The 19,820-nt window shown below is 42.2% G+C and overlaps 1 protein-coding gene across 11 annotated transcripts in view; it reads left to right on the top strand.

The window, feature by feature from the left end:
• Ttc3 (tetratricopeptide repeat domain 3) overlaps positions 1-19,820 on the top strand; it is a 101,569-nt gene that overhangs the window by 71,669 nt on the left and 10,080 nt on the right. For 9 of the 11 annotated variants that reach the window (XM_052158973.1, XM_052158979.1, XM_052158975.1 and 6 more), the window contains 7 exons: positions 1,519-2,536; positions 3,961-4,026; positions 9,751-9,900; positions 12,891-13,030; positions 16,056-16,124; positions 17,503-17,599; positions 19,469-19,569. In XM_052158973.1, the coding sequence (XP_052014933.1) occupies positions 1,519-2,536; positions 3,961-4,026; positions 9,751-9,900; positions 12,891-13,030; positions 16,056-16,124; positions 17,503-17,599; positions 19,469-19,569 (1,641 nt within the window). The other 2 variants (XM_052158971.1, XM_052158981.1) reach the window with 2 other exon arrangements.

Below are 19,820 nucleotides of genomic sequence, written 5' to 3'. Positions count from 1 at the left end.
CTTCCATAAACCAAAGCTTAAGAGGATCACTTTCAGTGTGCTTGAAGGATTCCTACAACAGCTGGGAAGAACTTAAATGGATTTATAAGGAAAATTAGACTGATCTGTTTTTACTTTTAGGTAGCATTTATATCTTTTTATCTACAAACAGAAGTTTTAGGATGGCATATCACACAATATAGTATATTTTAGAAGGAGACACATAACAGCTTGAGAAGGCAATCTCTTTCATTGATCAATGTGTGATTGAAAACAAAGACTGAACCCCCCTATATGAGAGGAGTAGAAAAATGTCATGGAGAAATACTGAGATAATTACTACAGATTAACCTTTTCTAGACTTTAATTTTCACCTAAAAAGAGAAAACTGACCTAACTTAATTTTACTGTTCTCTTCAGTTTCTAACATTTTATGATTTAGTTTAGCCAAATTATTCCTAATACAATTTTTCCTAATAGTAGTTACTAATTACTCAAGAATTCCTAGTCATATAAAACTTTGTAGCTTGCAACACAGCAGAAAAACTGAGGTGACCATTCTAGGATTGCAGTCTTAAAAATGATCCATGGGCATACACAAAATGGGTTTCCAATGAGAACTCCTAGAATGGAGCAATTCTGGGTTGGTAGGGTGGGGGCTTTGAAGACCTTGGCTGTCCTCTCCATCAGCTGCAGTGGTGTCCTGTAACTCCATCTGCAAACACTGCAGATTAAGATATGTTGCACTTGTGGGCAGCAGATGTTGGTAGCTCTGGTATAATTAGCTTTATATTATATAAATATAATTACGGTATTACTTTTTATACTGCCATGTGTAGTGTGCTCAGTTCTTTGCCTCTAGTTAAAGGAGTATTTGTCTTGTTTATAATCTAAGACTTTAAAGGGGTCATAACGGGAAATCAGACAACTTTCCAAATCCAGCAAAAATGGAAATGGGCATAAGCCTTTAGTCTTAGCTTCTTTTATCTCTCCTAAACAGCTATACTAACTGATCCTAGCCTGTGAAACACTAAGGTGTCAAGAAATCCTGTTTTGTCACTAGATACAATGTACACACTTCAAAGAGTGCTTTTCAGGACCTAAGAAACATGAAGTGCATTTTGTGTACATTTCAAATAATAGATTAATATTCCTCCATAGTAGAGGATGGTACTTAAGTGCTGTCCTCTTTCGGCTATGAAATGTGACTGCTGCTTAATAGGGCAGGAAATGTAGAGGATCTCTTTAAAGACAATTTTTTTTCTAAACATTATACCAAACGTTAAACATAGAGCTAGGACTGTAGCTCAGTTGGTTAAAACGTCTGCCTGGTATGCACGGGGTCCTAGGTCCCACCTTGAATTCTCAGGGAAAGTGAATTCTGATTGTTGTAGCATTGAATTTGGTCATCATGTGTTTCATCTGGATTACATTGTTGGGAGGGTTTGATATCAGAAGTAAAATACTTGCCTTGGGAGGAAAAACAAAACAAAACAAGTACTTTCTTGTCATAACCCAGTGTAAACACATTTTTCCTAGTTATTTTTCTCAGTTGTTGGAAGAGCATGGCCCCTTGGATATGAGTGACAGGATGTTCTCTGAGGAATATGAATTCTTCCCTGAAGAAACTCGACAGATACTGGAGAAGGCAGGAGGGCTGAAGTCGTTCCTCCTGGGCTGTCCTCGCTTTGTTGTGATTGACAACTGCATTGCATTGAAAAAAGTTGCCTCAAGACTCAAGAAAAAAAGAAAGAAGAAAAACATTAAAAATAAAGTTGAAGAAATTTCAAAAACGGGAGAATATTTACGAGTTAAACTACCACTAAATCCAACTGCTAGGGAATTTCAACCAGATGGAAAGTCTGAGGCAGCATTTGAGGATGTGAAGTCCACACCGGGACCTGCTGACTCTTCCACACCAGCTGCTGAGGATCTGAAACCCCAACTGGACTCTGATAGCTCTTCTGGGTCAGCTTCAGAGGACAGCAGACTGGAAATGCTCTCTCCTGACTCTCCTCCACTCTGTGAGGATGCTTCTCCTTCCCCCACACCGGCTCCTGAAGATGCCAAACCAACATACTGGACTCAGTCCCACTTGGTCACAGGATTCTGCACATACCTTCCTTTTCAAGGGTTTGGCATCCCCCAGTCGCGGCCAGCATACATTAACATGGTACCAAGCCTGTCCCAATTCGCTGGCATCTACACACCTCTGGCCAGCATTTCTTCTGAGTATTCGATGCACAGGTCCATGCCACTGGTACCATCTTTTGTAGCCAGCAACCGAGCAGATGAGAATGCCGCTGCATACTTCAAGAGTCATGATCCGAATACTGAGAATGACTCTGGTGACCACATTGCCTCTGGAACGCAGATCCTGGAGGGTTCTTTGGGAATGTGTGTAAAGTACCAGAGCTGTGCAGCTGATGCTGATTCAGCTCTGAGTGAGCCTGAAGGAAACAGCAGCAGCAGGAGCTCTGACAGCCTGTGGGAAGCTTCTCTAGAAGATGTCAGTGGGATAACAGATGCTCCACCAGCTCCGTCGGTTGCAGTGCAGGTAAGGGTAAAAGAGGAAAGGATATTTTAAAAACTTATTATTTTTGAGTGTGTGTGTGTGTATGATGTGTATGCTGATGAAGGTACACACATGCACATCACACATGTGAGTGACCTTAAAGGAAAACTTTAACGAGTTCATTCCCTCCTGCTGTGCTTTCTTTTTTTGTTTTTTTTTTTTTAAGATTTATTTATTATATGTAAGTACACTGTAGCTGTTTACAGACATCCCAGAAGGAGTCAGATCTTGTTACGGATGGTTGTGAGCCACCATCTGGTTGCTGGGATTTGAACTCAGGACCTTCAGAAGAGTAGACAGTGCTCTTAACCACTGAGCCATCTCTCCAGCCCCCATCCTGCTGTGCTTTCATGTACTGAGACATGGCCTGAAAAAGGAATTGATACAAAAGCTAAATTTGCCTTTTCATTGCCGTTATTTTTACTAAAAGACTAGTTGGCTTCATAGTGGTTGTGAATACTTCTCCACCTGTAAATATGAGTGCTTCTGTAAGCATCACAAGTGCTTGTGTTGTCAGGAGGACATTTGGATGAGGTAATACATAATAGTCCGTGTCCCCTACCACAATCTATACTGGTAAGAAAGAAGGTGCCAGAGTCAGCAGCTGGAGCCAGAGCATCATTTCTATGATTAATAAACAACAAAAGAGGGAGTGTTGTGTCTACTTTATAGGCAGGTACATGCACTCTCAGCCATGGTGGCTTTATCACATCGGCTGATGCAGTAGCATTCACAGCAAAATCAGAAGAGAAGGACCCCAGTCTGAGCTGACTGCCCCATAGAACTCTCTATGTGCTGCCTACTCCCCAGAAAATATAGAGTCTGTGAGGGCGGAGCTCATTGGGAGAACACTTGCTTAGCATGTACAAAGCTCTGGGCTCCAGGCAGTCACTGAATAAGTAACGGAAGCATAAGGTAAAGAGGAAGAGTTTGGGCGGAACATGCATGCATGCCCAGGTTCTGTGGAGCCAGGAGGAGATGAGAGTGTAAGATGGACAACCAGATGGAGAGAAATGAGTGGTTTATGTAAGTGGGTTTCCTAATAAGCATGCAAATGCATCAGGGTTCTCTGTAGTTGTCCTTTTGGTGTGAACTCATGACAGTCCTTGTCCAGTGTAGCTCTCCTCAAGTTTTCTGCTTTCTAACAAACTTTGAAAAAAAAAAAGTTAAGACTAGTATTAAATATAGAAAATGTTAAAATGTAAAAAAGCAAAATATGTTAAGCGCTAGTATTAATTTTGGTTGTAATTCTAAGTAGCATTTTCTGAATAAAATTTTATATTAAAAGTAATTAAATAGAAAAAAGTCCTTAGAAAAATTGTGGGCATGTTTTAAACTATTAAACAGTGGGCTTCTTTAGTGTTATTGTGGTTGATTGAGTTTTAAGCTGTTGTTTTACTCTGTAGGTATCTAAGCACGTGATAAATCAGGAAGTCAATACTGAGCCATATGGCCCATTTGAAATTCAGCAGGTGAGTCAAAAGTACATTAAATTGTTTATATACATCAATTTTATTGGCATATATTTGAATTGGACCCAGCTAGTCCCAAAGTGGAATAAACTTTAGACTACAGTAAAAAACCTTTTTTGTTGAAATTTGAGGAAGCAAATTTAATTCAAAGAATACTGGCTTTGTTTTAACTTAAGTGGTGATCATGTATTAACTTATAAATAAGGTTATTTATATGAATGACATCAGAAGATAAAAAGACCTGAGCCACTTTAAGAAAGATTCGGTTATGAATTTGTTAATATACTATAAAAGCTATTTAACCAGCTATATAGTTTCAGAATGGTACTAGATAAATGTCAAGTATCCTTTTACTCTAAAATGCTGCAGTAAAAGCCATTATCTTGTTTAAAGATAAAACATTACCACTAGTATTTATTATTGTCCTGGAACTATTAACTAATAAAATTTAGGTACGAGAAAGAAAAGGAGGAGATAATTGCATAGAAGATAAATGTTTTCCATATACTAAGACCAGCTTATTAAGAGAAAATATTCCATTTGCAGTGGCAAAAATTAATAACAAGGTAGCTAAACTGCTATTGAGAGTCTTACTGAAGAGACGGCATGCCCATGTACTTGGTTGGATAGTATGATAATGAAAAGATGGATTGTTTCCCCCTAGTTTTGTTTCTTAATTCAGGACAGCCTTACTACACTTGCGAATCTAAACAGAGTTTAATAGTTCTCTATTGTAATACAACAAATTACCTCAAAATCTATCTGTTGGCTTAAAATAGAAAAATAAACATTTGCTCTGTCAATGCCTTTTGGTCAGAAACTCAGGAGCTGGTTAGGACTTCTGGTTTCAGGAGATTAAATACTCTTATCACAAGAAGGTTTTACAAATCAATAAGAAAAAAAAGAATTGATGTGAATATACAATATACAAGCTACAATAAAAGAAGTGTTTTTTTTTTTAATTGAATGTCATTTTCATTTACATTGCCATGGTAAAACCTTTCCCAATTCCCCCCTCCCCAAAGGCTCCCACCCCTCCTCCCTCCCCCTGCTTCCACGTATATGCCCTTCACCCAACACACTCCCACCTCCCCCCCTCGTTTTCCTTTTGTTGGGGCCTCTGTTGAGCCTTTACCTGACCAAGGACCATTCCTCCTACTGATGCCTAACAAGACCTTCCTCTGCCACATTTTTGGCTGGAACCATGTGTGCCCCTTGGTTCAGTCCCTGGGAGTCTTGGGGCATCTGGGTGTCTGAAATCATTGTTCTTCCCATGGGGCTGTAAGCTCCTCAGCTCTTCTAGGCTACCCTCCAGCTCCTCCATTGGGGACCCCATGCCCAGTCCAATAGTTGGTTGCTAGCATCTGCCTCTGTATTTGTAAGTCTCTGGCAGGGCCCCTCTGGAGACAACCATTGCATGCTCCTTTTGGTATACACTTCTTGTCATCCTTAGTAGTGTCAGGGTTTGTTGACTGTTTATATCCCCAGGTAGGGCAGTCTCTGGGTGGCCTTTACTTCAGCCTCTGCTCTACACATTGTCTCCCTTATTGCTCCTGTGAGTATTTTGTTCTCTTTCTTAGAGGAACCAAAGCACCCTTACTTAAGTTCTCCTTCTTCTTGAGCTTCCTGTGCTGGGTGAATTAAAAAATGGGGTACAGAGCTAAACAGGGAATTCTCAACTGAGAAAACTTGAATGGCCTTAAAGCACCTAAAGAAATGTTCAGCATCCTTAGTTATTAGGGAAATGCAAATCAAAACAACACTGAGATTCCACCTTACACCAGTCAGAATGGCTAAGATGAAAAACTCAGGGGACAGCAGATGCTGGAGAGGATGTGGGGAAAAAGGAACACTTCCCCATTGTTGGTGGGATTGCAGGCTAGTAAAACCACTCTGGAAATCAGTTTGGTGATTCCTCAGAAAATTAGACATAGTACTACCTGCTGACCCAGCTATACCCCTCCTGGGCATATACCCCGGAAGATACTCCTACATTTAATAAGGATACATGCTCCACTATGTTCGTTGCTGCCTTATTTATAATAGCCAGAAGCTGGAAAGAACCCAGATGTCCTACAACAGAGGAATGGATACAGAAACTGTGGTATATATACATAATGGAGTACTATTCAGCTTTTAAAAACAATGAATTTATGAAATTCTTAGGCAAATGGATGGAACTAGAAAAGTATCATCCTGAGCGAGGCAACCCAATCACAAAAGATCACACATGGTATGTATGCACTCACTAATAAGCAGAAGTTAGCCCAAAAGTTCAAAAGAAGTGGTTTTTAGGAATTAACAAATCAGTTCCACATGCATGGTATTGAAAGAAGTAACATGTAGCTTTCTGGGGAATGCAGTATGGAATTACCTGTACTCAGGTGTGTGAAGACCAGTGGACAAATACTTAAATATTTGTTTTAATATTTGTAAGAGCCCAAAAGTAGATACAATTTCTTCACCCAGCACCCGTGGCTGAGATGTGCTGTGCCCAGGCATAGTAATACAGTGGAGTTCTTTAACGCTGACGCAGCTGTAGTAGACATAAGTATGCCCATGCTTTCTGAACAAGACTTAATAGTTTTCATAAATTATATTAAAGAGCCATTAAGTTCTTTTCAGTATACCTTACTAGAAATTATGAGAAAGAAATTGAAAATCATCTTCATTTGCTTTACCTATGCTAAGTTTTTTTGTTTTGTTTTCTTGAGACAAGGTCTTATTAAGTGTCTTTGACTAGCCTGGAACTCATTATGTAGACCAGGCTGGCCACAGATTCATAGAGAACCACCTGCCTCTGCCTCCTTAGTACTAGGATTTAAGGTCTGCAGCACCATGCACAGCCTCTGGTAATATTTTAAGGTACAACCTTACTTGAACATTTACACACAGTTATATGATATCTTTGAAAAATGGGAGTCTCGGTTTAATGCATCTGAAATTTGCATTCTTTGGTTTGTACCTGTTGGAGGACTACATCATGTTTGCTTAGTTCTTTACAACAGGTGAAAAATTCTGTGATGTCTTAATTGTTGAACATCTAGAGTGTGTCTACTATGCTGACGGTGCTTTGCAGTTCTCTGTTTAACAACATACACTGAGTAGATGGACTTTTTATCAGGTTCTTTGTACTTAGCTCTAAATCAGGCAGATGCTGTTGTAAGTCATTGTTTAAAACTTTAATCAGCCTTGGGAATATTCACAAATGTGTTAAAGTAGCTCTTAGTTTCAAGGCTTTGAGCCAAGTCAAGGTGGTTGATGGCTTTTCAACTATTGAAATTTGCATTTGAATCTTAGGACTACAGTTTTCTCCCAGGACTTTGAGAAGTTGCTTGACACCTCTCACACTCGGTTTTCTTACCTAAAAAAGTCAAATATTACATATTTCTTTTTTTAAAGATTTATTTATTTATTTTATGTATGTTTTATTTTATGTTGTTGTCTTCTGACACACCAGAGGGCATTGGATGCCATTATAGATGGTTGTGAGCCACCATGTGGTTGCTGGGAATTGAACTCAGGACCTCTGGAAAAGCAGGCAGTGCTCTTAACCACTGAGCCATTTCTCCAGCCCACATATTTCTTATGAAAATTTAATGAAGTTTAAATATAATAGCATAAAGCTACCTTTAATGTCCCATCTATCCTTATTGGTGACTTGGGATGTAGAAGTTATCTATAATACCGTACTAGCTGTGATTCTTTTGCCAAGTTGGGAATGAAAACAGGCAACTGAGGTGTCTACCACCGAGTCTTGCTTGTATGTCGTAATAGGTTGATAGTTTCATTTACACATAGGCTCATCCATACTGCTAAAGCCTCAGGCTGGACAGACGGAAGTTGAAGCTCTCCCACCAAAGCACTCTGCTGTGATAGTTCACAGTGCTTTGATAAGTTGCATAATTTTAGCTACTTAATTTCCTGCCATTTTAGTTACAAAGTGCTTAACTGCTGGCGGGGGGGGGGGGGGGGGGGGGAGGGGCAAAGAAATTATTTAAGACACCCAGGTTTGTGCCTGTGGGATTGATTTCTGCAGCATTACTGCCATAGGAGTGAATTCCCTGAACCAGGAGGTTTCCCATACTCCACAGTACTTTCTGCAGACATACTATGTGATTCAACAGTTCTAGCTGAATGAGAGCTTTTGAAAAAGCCTTACATAAAATGAAATTTATTGTTTGTTAACATTTCATAGTATAATATCACATCTTTTATGGTTTGATTTTTTTTTATTTGAATTTTTCAAAACAGGGTTACTCAGCCGGGCGGTAGTGGCGCACGCCTGTAATCCCAGCACTCTGGGAGGCAGAGGCAGGCGGATTTCTGAGTTCGAGGCCAGCTTGGTCTACAGAGTGAATTCCAAACAGCCAGGGCTATACAGAGAAACCCTGTCTCCAAAAAAAAAAACCAAATCCAAAAAAAAAAAGAAAAAAAACCAAAAAAAAAAAAAAAAAAGACAGGGTTACTCTGTGTAGCTCTGGCTGTCCTGGAACTCACTCTGTAGACCAGGCTAGCCTCAAACTCAGAAATCCACCTGCCTCTGCCTCTGCCTCCCAGAGTGCTGGGATTACAGGCATGCACCACTACCGCCCGGCTGATTGTTTTGATTTTAACATAATCCATGGTAGATAACAGAAAGCAGTTCATTAGGTAATAATTTGTTTTTTTTTTTAGTTACCAACAACTTGGTTGATATTTGGTAATGTTAACACTAATTCGTTCAACTTGTCTTTAAAATATATATACAACCTTTAAAACTTAACAATAGTGCCTAATGTTAATTATAGAAAATAGCATTCAAATTAAACTTTGGTCTGACATGATGCTCCTAGGAAACAAACTCTCAGAACTAATTAGTGTAGCAATTGGAAAGTTAACTCACAAGCTGGTCCTGCTCCTCACTGGCTGCAGCAGTCAGGAGAGCAGACCCATGATCTCACCTGGGCAGCACACTGGAGCTGGCCCAAAGGCATGAGAGCGGGAGAGCTGACTCTGCCCCTTGCTGGCTGCAGCCTTGGACAAGCTAACCAGAGCAGTGTTGGAGAGTTTGACCTAGTGGCATGGGTGTGGGAGAGCTGATAGGCTGACCAGCTCAGCTACCATCCAGGCCCAGATCCAGAGCTTTGAGCTGGCTCACCTCAGCATCTACCCCACCTAGGAACTGCTGGAGTAAATGAAGCAGCCAGTCCTGCAGATCTAAAGATGCAGGATCTCCATGACACCGGGCAGCAACAGGGTATCTGAGAGGGGTTTTGTTGATAGTGTAACAGAAGCCAGAGCCTTGAAGCAGCCCATTGTAATGAACATTTGCAAGTAAAGCTATTTGGACAAGAGGGTGTATTGTGGCACACTGTGACACCCTGCAGTTTCCAGGGTGTAAACTGCAGGGTGTAAATCCTTCCAAGAGATCCTTTTTTTTCTTTTGCAGGGGAAGTTGCAATGGTACAATACAAAGGGACAGGAAGAAGAGTGGAATGGGGGTGCATGAGGTGAAAATCACAAATCAATAAAACATTAAAAGAAGATTTTATTACAAATTTCAGTAGTAAAATAATAGTGTTAAAAAAAGAGCTGGTTCTGCTGAACAGTACTTAGAGGTTTTAATTTCTGGATTATTACATTTCCCATATAAATTTTACTGTTACTCTTCTTTGGGATGTTTTGAAACAGATGATAAATGTTCAATAGTTGTTAATCGATGCTTTTGTGATTTACTCTTAGGGAGACCTTTCCCAGAAGGAAAGGGAGTACCACCTGCTCAGAGAGCAGCTTAAGGTGGCGTGTGAGAACTATGAGCAGATAGAACTCAGGAGCTCACAAGAGATCAGGGACCTGGAGGAAAAGCTGCAAAGGCACACAGAGGAAAACAAGGTAAACCTGCCCGAGACTCCTTGATCGCATGCAATGAGTGTGAGTGCTTGTCAGCCTCTGTCAGTGGCCACACAGGAATTCTTTCTCAGTAGCCTCTTTCACTTTTCTCTGCAGCATACCTAAGTTGCAGTGTTTCTTGTAGTGATACGGAACTGTTACCAACTGCTTTGAGAGGACTATAAATCTGGAATTTAATTTTCCTTTAATTCACTTGTCTGGTTAGTCGAAACTCTTCTATGTTTAAATCCAAGTTAAGTTCCTGTCTGCATTGCGAGGCTCAATCAGAGGAGAGGTCACAAATGTGAGCCCTGGAGCCACCCTTGGTTCTACTCCAGTAGTTCTGTTTAGAACTCTCTGACAGCAGTTAGGCGACTTAATTTCACTGAACTTCAGCTTGCTTATCTGGAAGATCTGGGGTAAACCTCTGTGGTAAAGAGTGAGGGTAGTAAGTATTGCTCGGCTCCTGTCACTCCCCTTCTTCATGAGGAAACGTCAGCAGTGACTCTCGGAGCCTGTGCTGTATTCAAGTTCTCTGGAGAATCTGGTTTGAATTCTATTAGTTGAGACAGTCAGTTACGTATAGTGAAGTGGTACCAGTTGACAAAAAAAAAACAGATTGCTTTAGTGGCAAGATTACAGGTATGAGAAAATGTTCTTTTTATAAAGGGAAGAGAGAGACCCATTTTAAAAGGAAAAAAATGGTTAATTAATATCTGGAATAATACATTAAGTAGTTGGAAATTAGCTTAATATGACCTTAATTAGGAAACTCGTTTATTGAAATTGGACTGTCCCTGGAAGAAAGGAGATGCTTTGCAAAGAAAGTGTGGCAGCACTCCCAGGACCTGTTCGCAGAGATCAGTCTAGGGACTCTCCTCAACCGGCTGTCTGGGAAAAAAGTACCAGTAAAAGAAAACTTAAAACCTGCTTACCATATAAATACATGGAATACAAACTGGAATAAACTACTTGAGATTTAGTAAAATAAAATATTGATACAAATGTGGTATTGCCTCAGGAAGATTTGAACAATAATCCATGTGGCATCTTGTTTGAGTGACAGGCAGGTTCAGGCATGTAGTACTTCACTCATTTGGTGAGTGAAGTTTGTGATAGAGACTTCTCTAGCTTCACAAACTGGTGGTCAGACTTAGTTCTTTATTCATACAGTCCATCAAGCCTGATGTTTGTACAGATGTTCTCCACTTTGTGGATACATCGTACCGAAGAGGAAGACCGTGACAGAGCAGCAGCTCTGACTGCAGGTCTCATCTAGCTCTACCATACCTTCGAGGCTTCAGGCTTTTGAGAGAGGGTCTTACTGTGTAATCTAGGCTGGGCTCAAAGCCCAGCTCCTTTTACTTGCACATGTTGGGAGCATAGGCAGGCAGCCCATACCAGGTGCTTCGAGGGCCTTTGTCTTTTTGTATGGCTTGGATCTGGTGTTGAGGATTGTGCTCAAGAACATGGTGAGTCCAGGTATTCTGTCCCTCACATAACAGGTTTGTTCAGGCACTAGACTTACTTGGTGAACTATGTACCCTCTTAAATTTCGAATCTGCATCTCTTCGGTTGTGTGTACACGAGTGTAGGTGAGAATGAATATGATCATTGCTTTTAAGAAGCTGTTGTGAGTATAAGCAGCATGTGAGCTTGGCTCACAGTTTCATTATGAGCACTGTGCAAACCCACGTGATTATAATTCTTTGATTTCCTATAGGCAGCCTTGCCAAGTAGGTTCTCATTCTGTTGTATAACCATCTCCCTGTCAAAACCCACATCAGAGGTGAGGTGGTGAGATCATTGGCCCAGAGTGAGAATGGAGGTGGCCTGGCTTCCAGGGGCCTAGCAAGCAGATTTACATTGATCTTGGAGATAAAAATGGCCATGTAGAATCCAGGAGCTATAAGTATGGTAAGCTTGGGGTCATCTAAGTCACAGAAATAAAGGGACATGTTTGGAATCAGCAAGATTCTCTTAGAAGGGAAAATGTGGACAAGACCAGTCTACGGGGACACCACAGAACTTGTGTTCCCCTCCTGCTACTTTGTAAGAGAGCCCGTGTATTACATCCATCCAGACTGTTCTCCTGTGAAGTGGGACTCAGACTTGCAGGAAGTCTAGTTAGCAGGGCCATCGCCAAAACCATGGAAACCCTGGGTGTCTAAGAGAAAAGGAAGAAATGGCCTTTTAGGTCTGTATCATTTTTTTACTTTAATGCCATTACTTCCTATTACATTTGAATAGCTTAATATAGGGTACAGCATACATTCGAGGGAGAAAGCCTTTGTTTTTGTAACTGAATCCTTGTTCTCAAGTGTGTTCTGGACCTAAGCAGGAAATAGGATCATAACCTCAAGTAGGAGTTAATGGACTAGTCTTCCTCTAGCAAATAGGAGTGCAGGATTTTATTAAGCATCTGTTGGTAGTCGTGGAATTTGAGGCTGGACACTATTTAACAGTGTTTCCATGTTCACTTAATTCAAAAACTAGCAGCTGCATAAGGAGCTGAGGATAGGTCTGGGGGTGGCACTGACCCTCGTCCTCCAGGGGAAGGGAACTAGCATTGCCTCTGGAGTTTCTCTGTCTCACTGCCGAAAATTCAGGCAGGTATTCAATCCAGATGCCTTTAGTGGCCAGCCCCAGGTATCTTATTTGTATTTCTAGAAACAAACAAAAACTCCTGGACTTGCCAACTAAAACACGTGTAGATTACTTGTAGGTATAGAACTGTGCAGGCTGAAACCCGAAGCGTCAGTCCTGTGGGTACAGAGTTCCTCAGAATACCTTCCTGCAGGGTGTGTACTTGGTCAGGTGTGGCCGTGCTGGGTTGACTGTGTCTTGAGGGCTGGAATGGCAGTGTTCCTGCCCCAGGATGCCAGCTCCCTGGACTTGAGGTGTTGCAGATGCTAAGACACTGTCAAGTTTGTTCTTTCTTTCCCTAGAAAGTGTTGCCATGATTATTCAGATGTTTTCTAAAATGCTTTTAGATCTCAAAGACGGAATTAGACTGGTTTCTCCAAGATTTGGACAGAGAAATTAAAAAGTGGCAACAAGAGAAAAAAGAAGTCCAAGAAAGATTAAAAGCCCTGAAGAAAAAAATTAAAAAGGTTATCAATACCAGTGAAATGTAAGTAACAGTTAAAGGATGGATGACTTTTTTTCAATTTGGTTTTTTCGAGACAGGGTTTCTCTGTGTAGCCCTGGCTGTCCTGGAACTCACTCTGTAGACCAGACTGGCCTCCAACTCAGAAATCCGCCTGCCTCTGCCTCCCAGAGTTCTGGGATTACAGGCGTGTGCCACCACCGCCTGGCATGACGTTATTTTAATATCCTGGGGTTTCTGATTCTTTTCATTTCTGTTTTATATTTAATTTCATCAGCAGAGACCTTTATAGGGGCTGGAGAGATGACTCAGTGTAAGAGTGTTGAATGCTCCTCCAGAGGACCCAAGTTCAGTTCTCAGAAGCCTCGTGGCCGCTTACAGCTATCTAATCCAGCTTCAAGAAGTTTGACACCTTCACACTATAGGCAAAACACCATTGCACATAAAATAAATAAATGATTTTTTAAAAAAGATCTTTATAGATACGATTTTTACAATGGTTTCATATTCATTGAAAAGTTCTCTTGCCTAGAACTTTGTCTGCCCTGGCGTGCTTTCAGATCAATTACATAGACGTGAGAGTAACCCAAAGCCAAGTCACAGCCCACTGCTGTCCAGACGAACACGACTGTCAACAGTAGCTACAGTGCAGACGACCACAACTGTGAACAGTAGCTGCTGTCCAGACAAGCACGACTGTGAACAGTAGCTGCTGTCCAGACGAGCACGACTGTCAACAGTAGCTGCTGTGCAGACGAGCACGACTGTGAACAGTAGCTGCTGTGCAGAGCACGACTGTCAACAGTAGCTGCTGTGCAGACGAGCACGACTGTCAACTGTAGCTGCAGTGCAGACGAGCACGACTGTCAACAGTAGCTGCAGTGCAGACGAGCACGACTGTCAACAGTAGCTGCTTTGTAGACGAGCACGACTGTCAACAGTAGCTGCAGTGCTGACGAGCACGACTGTCAACAGTAGCTGCTGTGCAGACGAGCACGACTGTCAACAGTAGCTGCAGTGCAGACGAGCACGACTGTCAACAGTAGCTGCTGTGCAGACGAGCACGACTGTCAACAGTAGCTGCAGTGCAGACGAGCACGACTGTCAACAGTAGCTGCAGTGCAGACGAGCACGACTGTCAACAGTAGCTGCAGTGCAGACGAGCACGACTGTCAACAGTAGCTGCAGTGCAGACGAGCACGACTGTCAACAGTAGCTGCAGTGCAGACGAGCACGACTGTCAACAGTAGCTGCTGTGTAGACGAGCACGACTGTGAACAGTAGCTGCAGTGCAGACGAGCACGACTTTCAACAGTAGCTGCAGTGCAGATGAGCACGACTGTCAACAGTAGCTGCAGTGCAGACGAGCACGACTGTCAACAGTAGCTGCAGTGCAGACGAGCACGACTGTCAACAGTAGCTGCAGTGCAGACGAGCACGACTGTCAACAGTAGCTGCTTTGTAGACGAGCACGACTGTGAACAGTAGCTGCTGTCCAGACGAGCACGACTGTCAACAGTAGCTGCAGTGCAGACGAGCATGACTGTCAACAGTAGCTGCAGTGCAGACGAGCACGACTGTCAACAGTAGCTGCAGTGCAGACGAGCACGACTGTCAACAGTAGCTGCAGTGCAGATGAGCACGACTGTCAACAGTAGCTGCTGTGCAGACGAGCACGACTGTCAACAGTAGCTCCTTCCTTCTTACCGCTGAAGGGGGAGTCTGCATGTAAAGCCCTGTCCAGCATGAAGGTTCAGGGGTAATGATTTTATTCTTACTTTTTGATCCTAAATCTTAGATTATTAGCATTTGGTCTTGTGATGTGCAGGGTTTGTTAATAGCTGCAGGTCTTGGGCATAATTGTCACAGAGGCTATATATCTGAGGCAGTCTCAGAGGATTTGTCCATTGCCTAGATCAGAGTGACCTGTGTCCCATGTCTGTGAGGAATAGTCTTGGTTAGTGGCTACCTGCTCACCCTACTCTTGAGTGGCACCATCCCTGAGTACACAGGCCTGGACCGTGTAAGGAATATAACTCAGCCTGACCCAGAGATGTGGTGAGCTGGAGGGTTAGACAGCAAGCAGCTTTCCACGGTGTCTGTCTGCTCGAGCTTGAGGCCTGGCCCTGACTTCCTTCGGTGATGGACTACTACCTAGAAGTGAGAGCTGACGTAAACTCTTTCCCCTAAGTGTGGTTTGCTTAGGATGTATATTTCAGTGTTTTAGTCACTGTTGTCTTGCTCTGAGGTACCATGACCACAGCAACTCGTACGGAAGAACGTGTTTAATTGGGGCGTGCTTTCTGTGTCAGAGGCTTAGTCCCATGTTAGCTTGGTAGGAGCACGGGGAGGTAGGTGCTTAGAGCAATAGCCGAGAGCTGCGTCCTGATCCATGGGTGGGAAAGGGGACATCTGGGCCTGGCATGAGCTTTCGAAGCCTTAAAACCTACTACCCTCAGTGACACAATTCTTCCAACAAGGATGCACCTACTCACGGCCACGCCTCCTAACCTGTGATCCTTTCAAATAGTTCCACTCCCTGGTGACCATACAATCAAATATATGACTCTGTGGGGGCCATTCTTACTCAAACCTCCATACACAGCAACAGAAAACAATCTAGAACAAGGCCAAGGCTCTCAGTGACCCATTCCTAATTGCCTGCTGTTCAGCACAGTTCCATACGATCCCTTAGTTTAGGTTCTGCTACTGTAGCAAGACACCAAGCTCAGGAACTTAACAGCTGTTGTGTTTGTTCATGATCTAGCAATCTGGACTGGGGGCCATGCTTCTGTTCTTGGAGTAGCCCTATATGCAACTGTTCAGCTGAAGGTTGACTGTGTGTTGCAGCAGCACCAGAATTATGTCATTTGATTACATACAAAGTAGTTCCATTGGTACACCATGCTCATGGAAACAATAAGTAAAACTTGCTCTAAGGGGGTGGTCTGAGTTCACAGGGTGCATTTGTGGACATGGGTGCAGTTTACTGTGTGAAGTTGTACTAAAACCTTGAGAGGTGATGAAGCGTTTGTGACTGCTTTTACAGGTCTGCCCAGAAAAATGATGGATTAGCTAAGGAATGTGAACCACATCCGGACCAGTCCCTTGGAATCAGGCAACCAAGCTTTAATTATTCTTAATTAGTCGGTCTCACTAGACTTCTCAGTGTATTATTATTTATCTGTTTCTCCTAAATACTTCTGTCATATTCATACTTGAATATGAATGTTTCAGATTTCTGCTTTTATTTCCCATTGTCAGTATAAAAATGCCTAGACTCAATACTATCATTTACTCCTGTTTTTGTTTGTTTGTTTTAAGTAGGGTCTCAACCATGTAGTCCTGCCTGTCCAGCCTTTGTAGACCAGGCTGGCTTTGAACAGACGTGCCTGCCTTTCAAGTTCTGGGATTAATAACATATGCTACTATGCCTGGCTCTTCCCCAGCCCCTTTAACTAACTTAAAACTAAAACTGTACTTGAAGCACTCTTCTGGACTGGGTGTAGCTTAGTGCCTTAGTAGCATGTAGGAGCATGGCCTAGTTCCATCCCTATCAGTAGAAAACACCTTTTGTGTCACTGTAGTCTCAACATGGAGTTATAGTTTGTTGCTCTGTTACTGCAAATGTGTTGACTAGTGTTCATTGTGAACTTGTAGGGCTTCCTTGTAATCCTTGCTAATAGAGACTATGTTGTTCTGTACAGAGCTAGGTCTCAGCAATCAGCACTTGTGTTTTGCTTAGCTCCTCCTTTAATGCTGTCTGCATACTCTGTTCTGTTCCCCTCATCGCTGTGCCTTTCTTAGTGTAATAGTGCATGGCCATGATGGAGCCGGAAGTCACAGTAAGCAGACATCCCAGACTTAACTGCAGTGTTTTCTTTTGTGCAGATCGTAGACATTAGTTTTATGTGTGTAGGTCATGACACTAGAGAGGGACTGTGGGAGAGCTTATGGTTTGAACAGTAAAATGTGTTTGAAATGAGAACAAAAGCAGAGTGATGGTGGGAATGGTGGGCCATCTGGAGAAGGTCAGAAGCCAGGAAGGAGCACGGGAGAAGGACAGAACACCACGATCTCATTGCCGTAGTGAAAGTGGCCATGAACAGCATTAGATAGGTCACCTTTTCCTTTCCTTAAAATTGTTTCATAATGGAATTTCTTGCATAAAAGATAGCGTTTGAGAACAATTACACTCCTGAGGAATCACACTCAAAGTTAACATCTGGTGTCCACAGACACATACTCACACTCATACACAGTCACACTGGTTTGATGCCCTCCTGTGAGCCTCTGCACTTACCCCAGAGACGTCCCTCTGAATCCTTATCTTCCTTTGATCACTTGTCATGTGCAGAGAGCATAGTGAGTCTGATTTGAGGCAGGAAGTTAGTCTAGAAAGCGTGATGTGATTTCAAAGCTGACCTGGCATGTGACATCCTTGTGATCTTGATGACTGGATTTGTTTTCAAGGTTTTTTTCTTTCTTCTTCACAGCAGTACGCTCACAGATGAGAAGACAAAAGTAGAAGAGTCTGTCAGGAAAGGAAAAGAGCTCTATGAAGAGAGTCACCAGAGAGCTGTGGCTGCAGAGGTGAGTCAGGGCGCGAGGGTAACAGCAGGCAGAGAGAAGGTTTTTGCTTCTGTTGGTGTTAGATTAAAAAAAAGAATGCTATTGCAGAAACTAGGATGGTAAGAAGTAGGCTGTCATCCATAATCTCATTTCTGAATAAAATAATGGTTATTTTTCTTTGTCCAAGGATTTTTAGTTTTTATTCCTTCTTTTCAGTACTAGGACTTCATGTTTGCCTGGCAAGGACACCACTGAGTTACATCCCTAAACCCAAAATTTTATACTTGTTACAGAGTTGTGCCCATAAATATATATATTAAATTGTATAACATTTTTATTTAACATAATTTAGTTATATCTCATGCTTTCATGGACTGTAAATGACATACCATAAGATATATCAATATTTACTAATCCTTCAGGAGCAAATGAAAAGAACCTTCTGGGCTGAGAGATGCCTCTCTGTTGGCAAAGTGCTTGTACTTGCTAAACAACGAGGACCTGAGGTCCATCCCTAGAATTCGTATTTTTCAATAAGCTGACACTGGGGAGGCAAATATAGACAGATCCCTGAGGCTCACCCAAAAGCCAGCTTGTTCTACTTAGCAAGTTACAGGCTAGTGAGAGACCTTGTCTTAAACAACAACAAAAGAAAAGTGCATTTCACCTGAGAAATGACACTAGGAATTGTCCTTTGACCTCTATTTGTGTGTACATGTGTATGCAAACACACACCCCAGAACCTACTTAATAAAATATATTCCTGACTGGGGTAGTGACTTGTAATTCTAATCTCAGATACACCAAGAAGCAGAGATGGGGAAATGACAAGTCTAAGGATAACCTATCCCTAAATATAAAATAAAAAGCAATATATGTGTAAATATAGGTGTCTAACCTAGAGAAATATACATTAATATCGGTATATTATTTTAAAAACTGAAGTAGTGCTGGGCAGTGGTGATGCATGCCTTTAATTCCAGCACTTAGGAGGCAGAGGCAGGCAGATTTCTGAGTTTGAGGCCAGCCTGGTCTACAGAGTGAGTTCCAGGACAGCCAGGGCTACACAGAGAAACCCTGTCTCCAAAAAGCAAAAGACTGAAGTAGTTATGCATGATGCCTGGCTTTTTATTTTATTTAGTTTCTAAAATGTAATTTCTGACACTTATTTTAGAACCAAGATCTGTTTGTTATTAAGTGCATCTATGATTTTTCTGGGAAACCGAGGAAAGAATTAACTTGGACAGTCTGGAAATAGCAGACTTCCCAGTTACCTGTCAACCATGCAGTGCCTCTAAGAGGAGCTGGGTAAAGAGCTAGCATACAATGCTGTGCTAAGCGCACAACCACATGCCCACCTCCAATTTTCTCAGCCTGTTTAGCTCACATTTTGTGCTACTTAGCAGCAGGTGTGGTAGAGGGCCCTGTCCATGTTATTGACCTGGATTAAAATGAGGTATTCTGTCTCCCGCAGTGTTACATAACAGCCAGTTACCTTGTAGGGAAGGCTGAATGCCTGCCCGAGACGTTAGGGCTGCAGATCCCCCTTGGGAGGTGTTGGCCTCTGGGTCCTGACTGTGGCAGGAGGTGGGTGATGTCGTCTCCCGGGGTTAGCCATAAACTGGCCCTGTGCCTGTGTGCAGCTTAAGCAGAAAGTCATGTAGCTGTCATGTCATTAATGTACATTCTTTGGGTGTCATTTTCAAATTCTCAAGTTTTCATTCCCATTCACTGGGTGGAACTACAATGTTCTCAGGAGCTCGTCATCTCACTTTATTTAAAGAGAAACTGGAAAGTACTTTGCAATGTTTACATGTCAGTTTTTTAAGTAGCTACACGTCTGCATTTGTAGAATATTTATGAAATATTTATCTTCTAATGTGTGGCCAGGTATCTGTGCTTGAAAACTGGAAGGAACGAGAAGTGTGCAAGCTACAGGGAGTGGCGGCGCAGTCTGAGGCCTATCTTAAGAGCCTCAGGCTGATGAGCAGGTATGCAGCAGTTCTTCCCAATAAAGCAACAAACATGTGTTTACAATGTTCCTCCCCCAAGTCCTCCCAGAGCCACGTGCCATCCCTAGCCACACAATCTTATGTTTGCCCCTCCCCCCAGCACACACATATGAAAATAAAGAAGCAAGAGCCCAGTGTGACAAAAAAATAGCAAAACAAAGCCAAAAGTGCCCCAAAGTAAAACCATAGAATTCATTTTGTGTTGGCCATACCCAGTGAGATTCCTTTGG

This window comes from Apodemus sylvaticus, chromosome 15 (genome assembly GCF_947179515.1).
Source record: "Apodemus sylvaticus chromosome 15, mApoSyl1.1, whole genome shotgun sequence".
Classification (NCBI taxonomy): Eukaryota; Metazoa; Chordata; class Mammalia; order Rodentia; family Muridae; genus Apodemus; species Apodemus sylvaticus.
The sequence above is the reverse complement of the archived record's forward strand: the minus strand, read 5'-3'. Positions and strand labels throughout refer to the sequence as shown.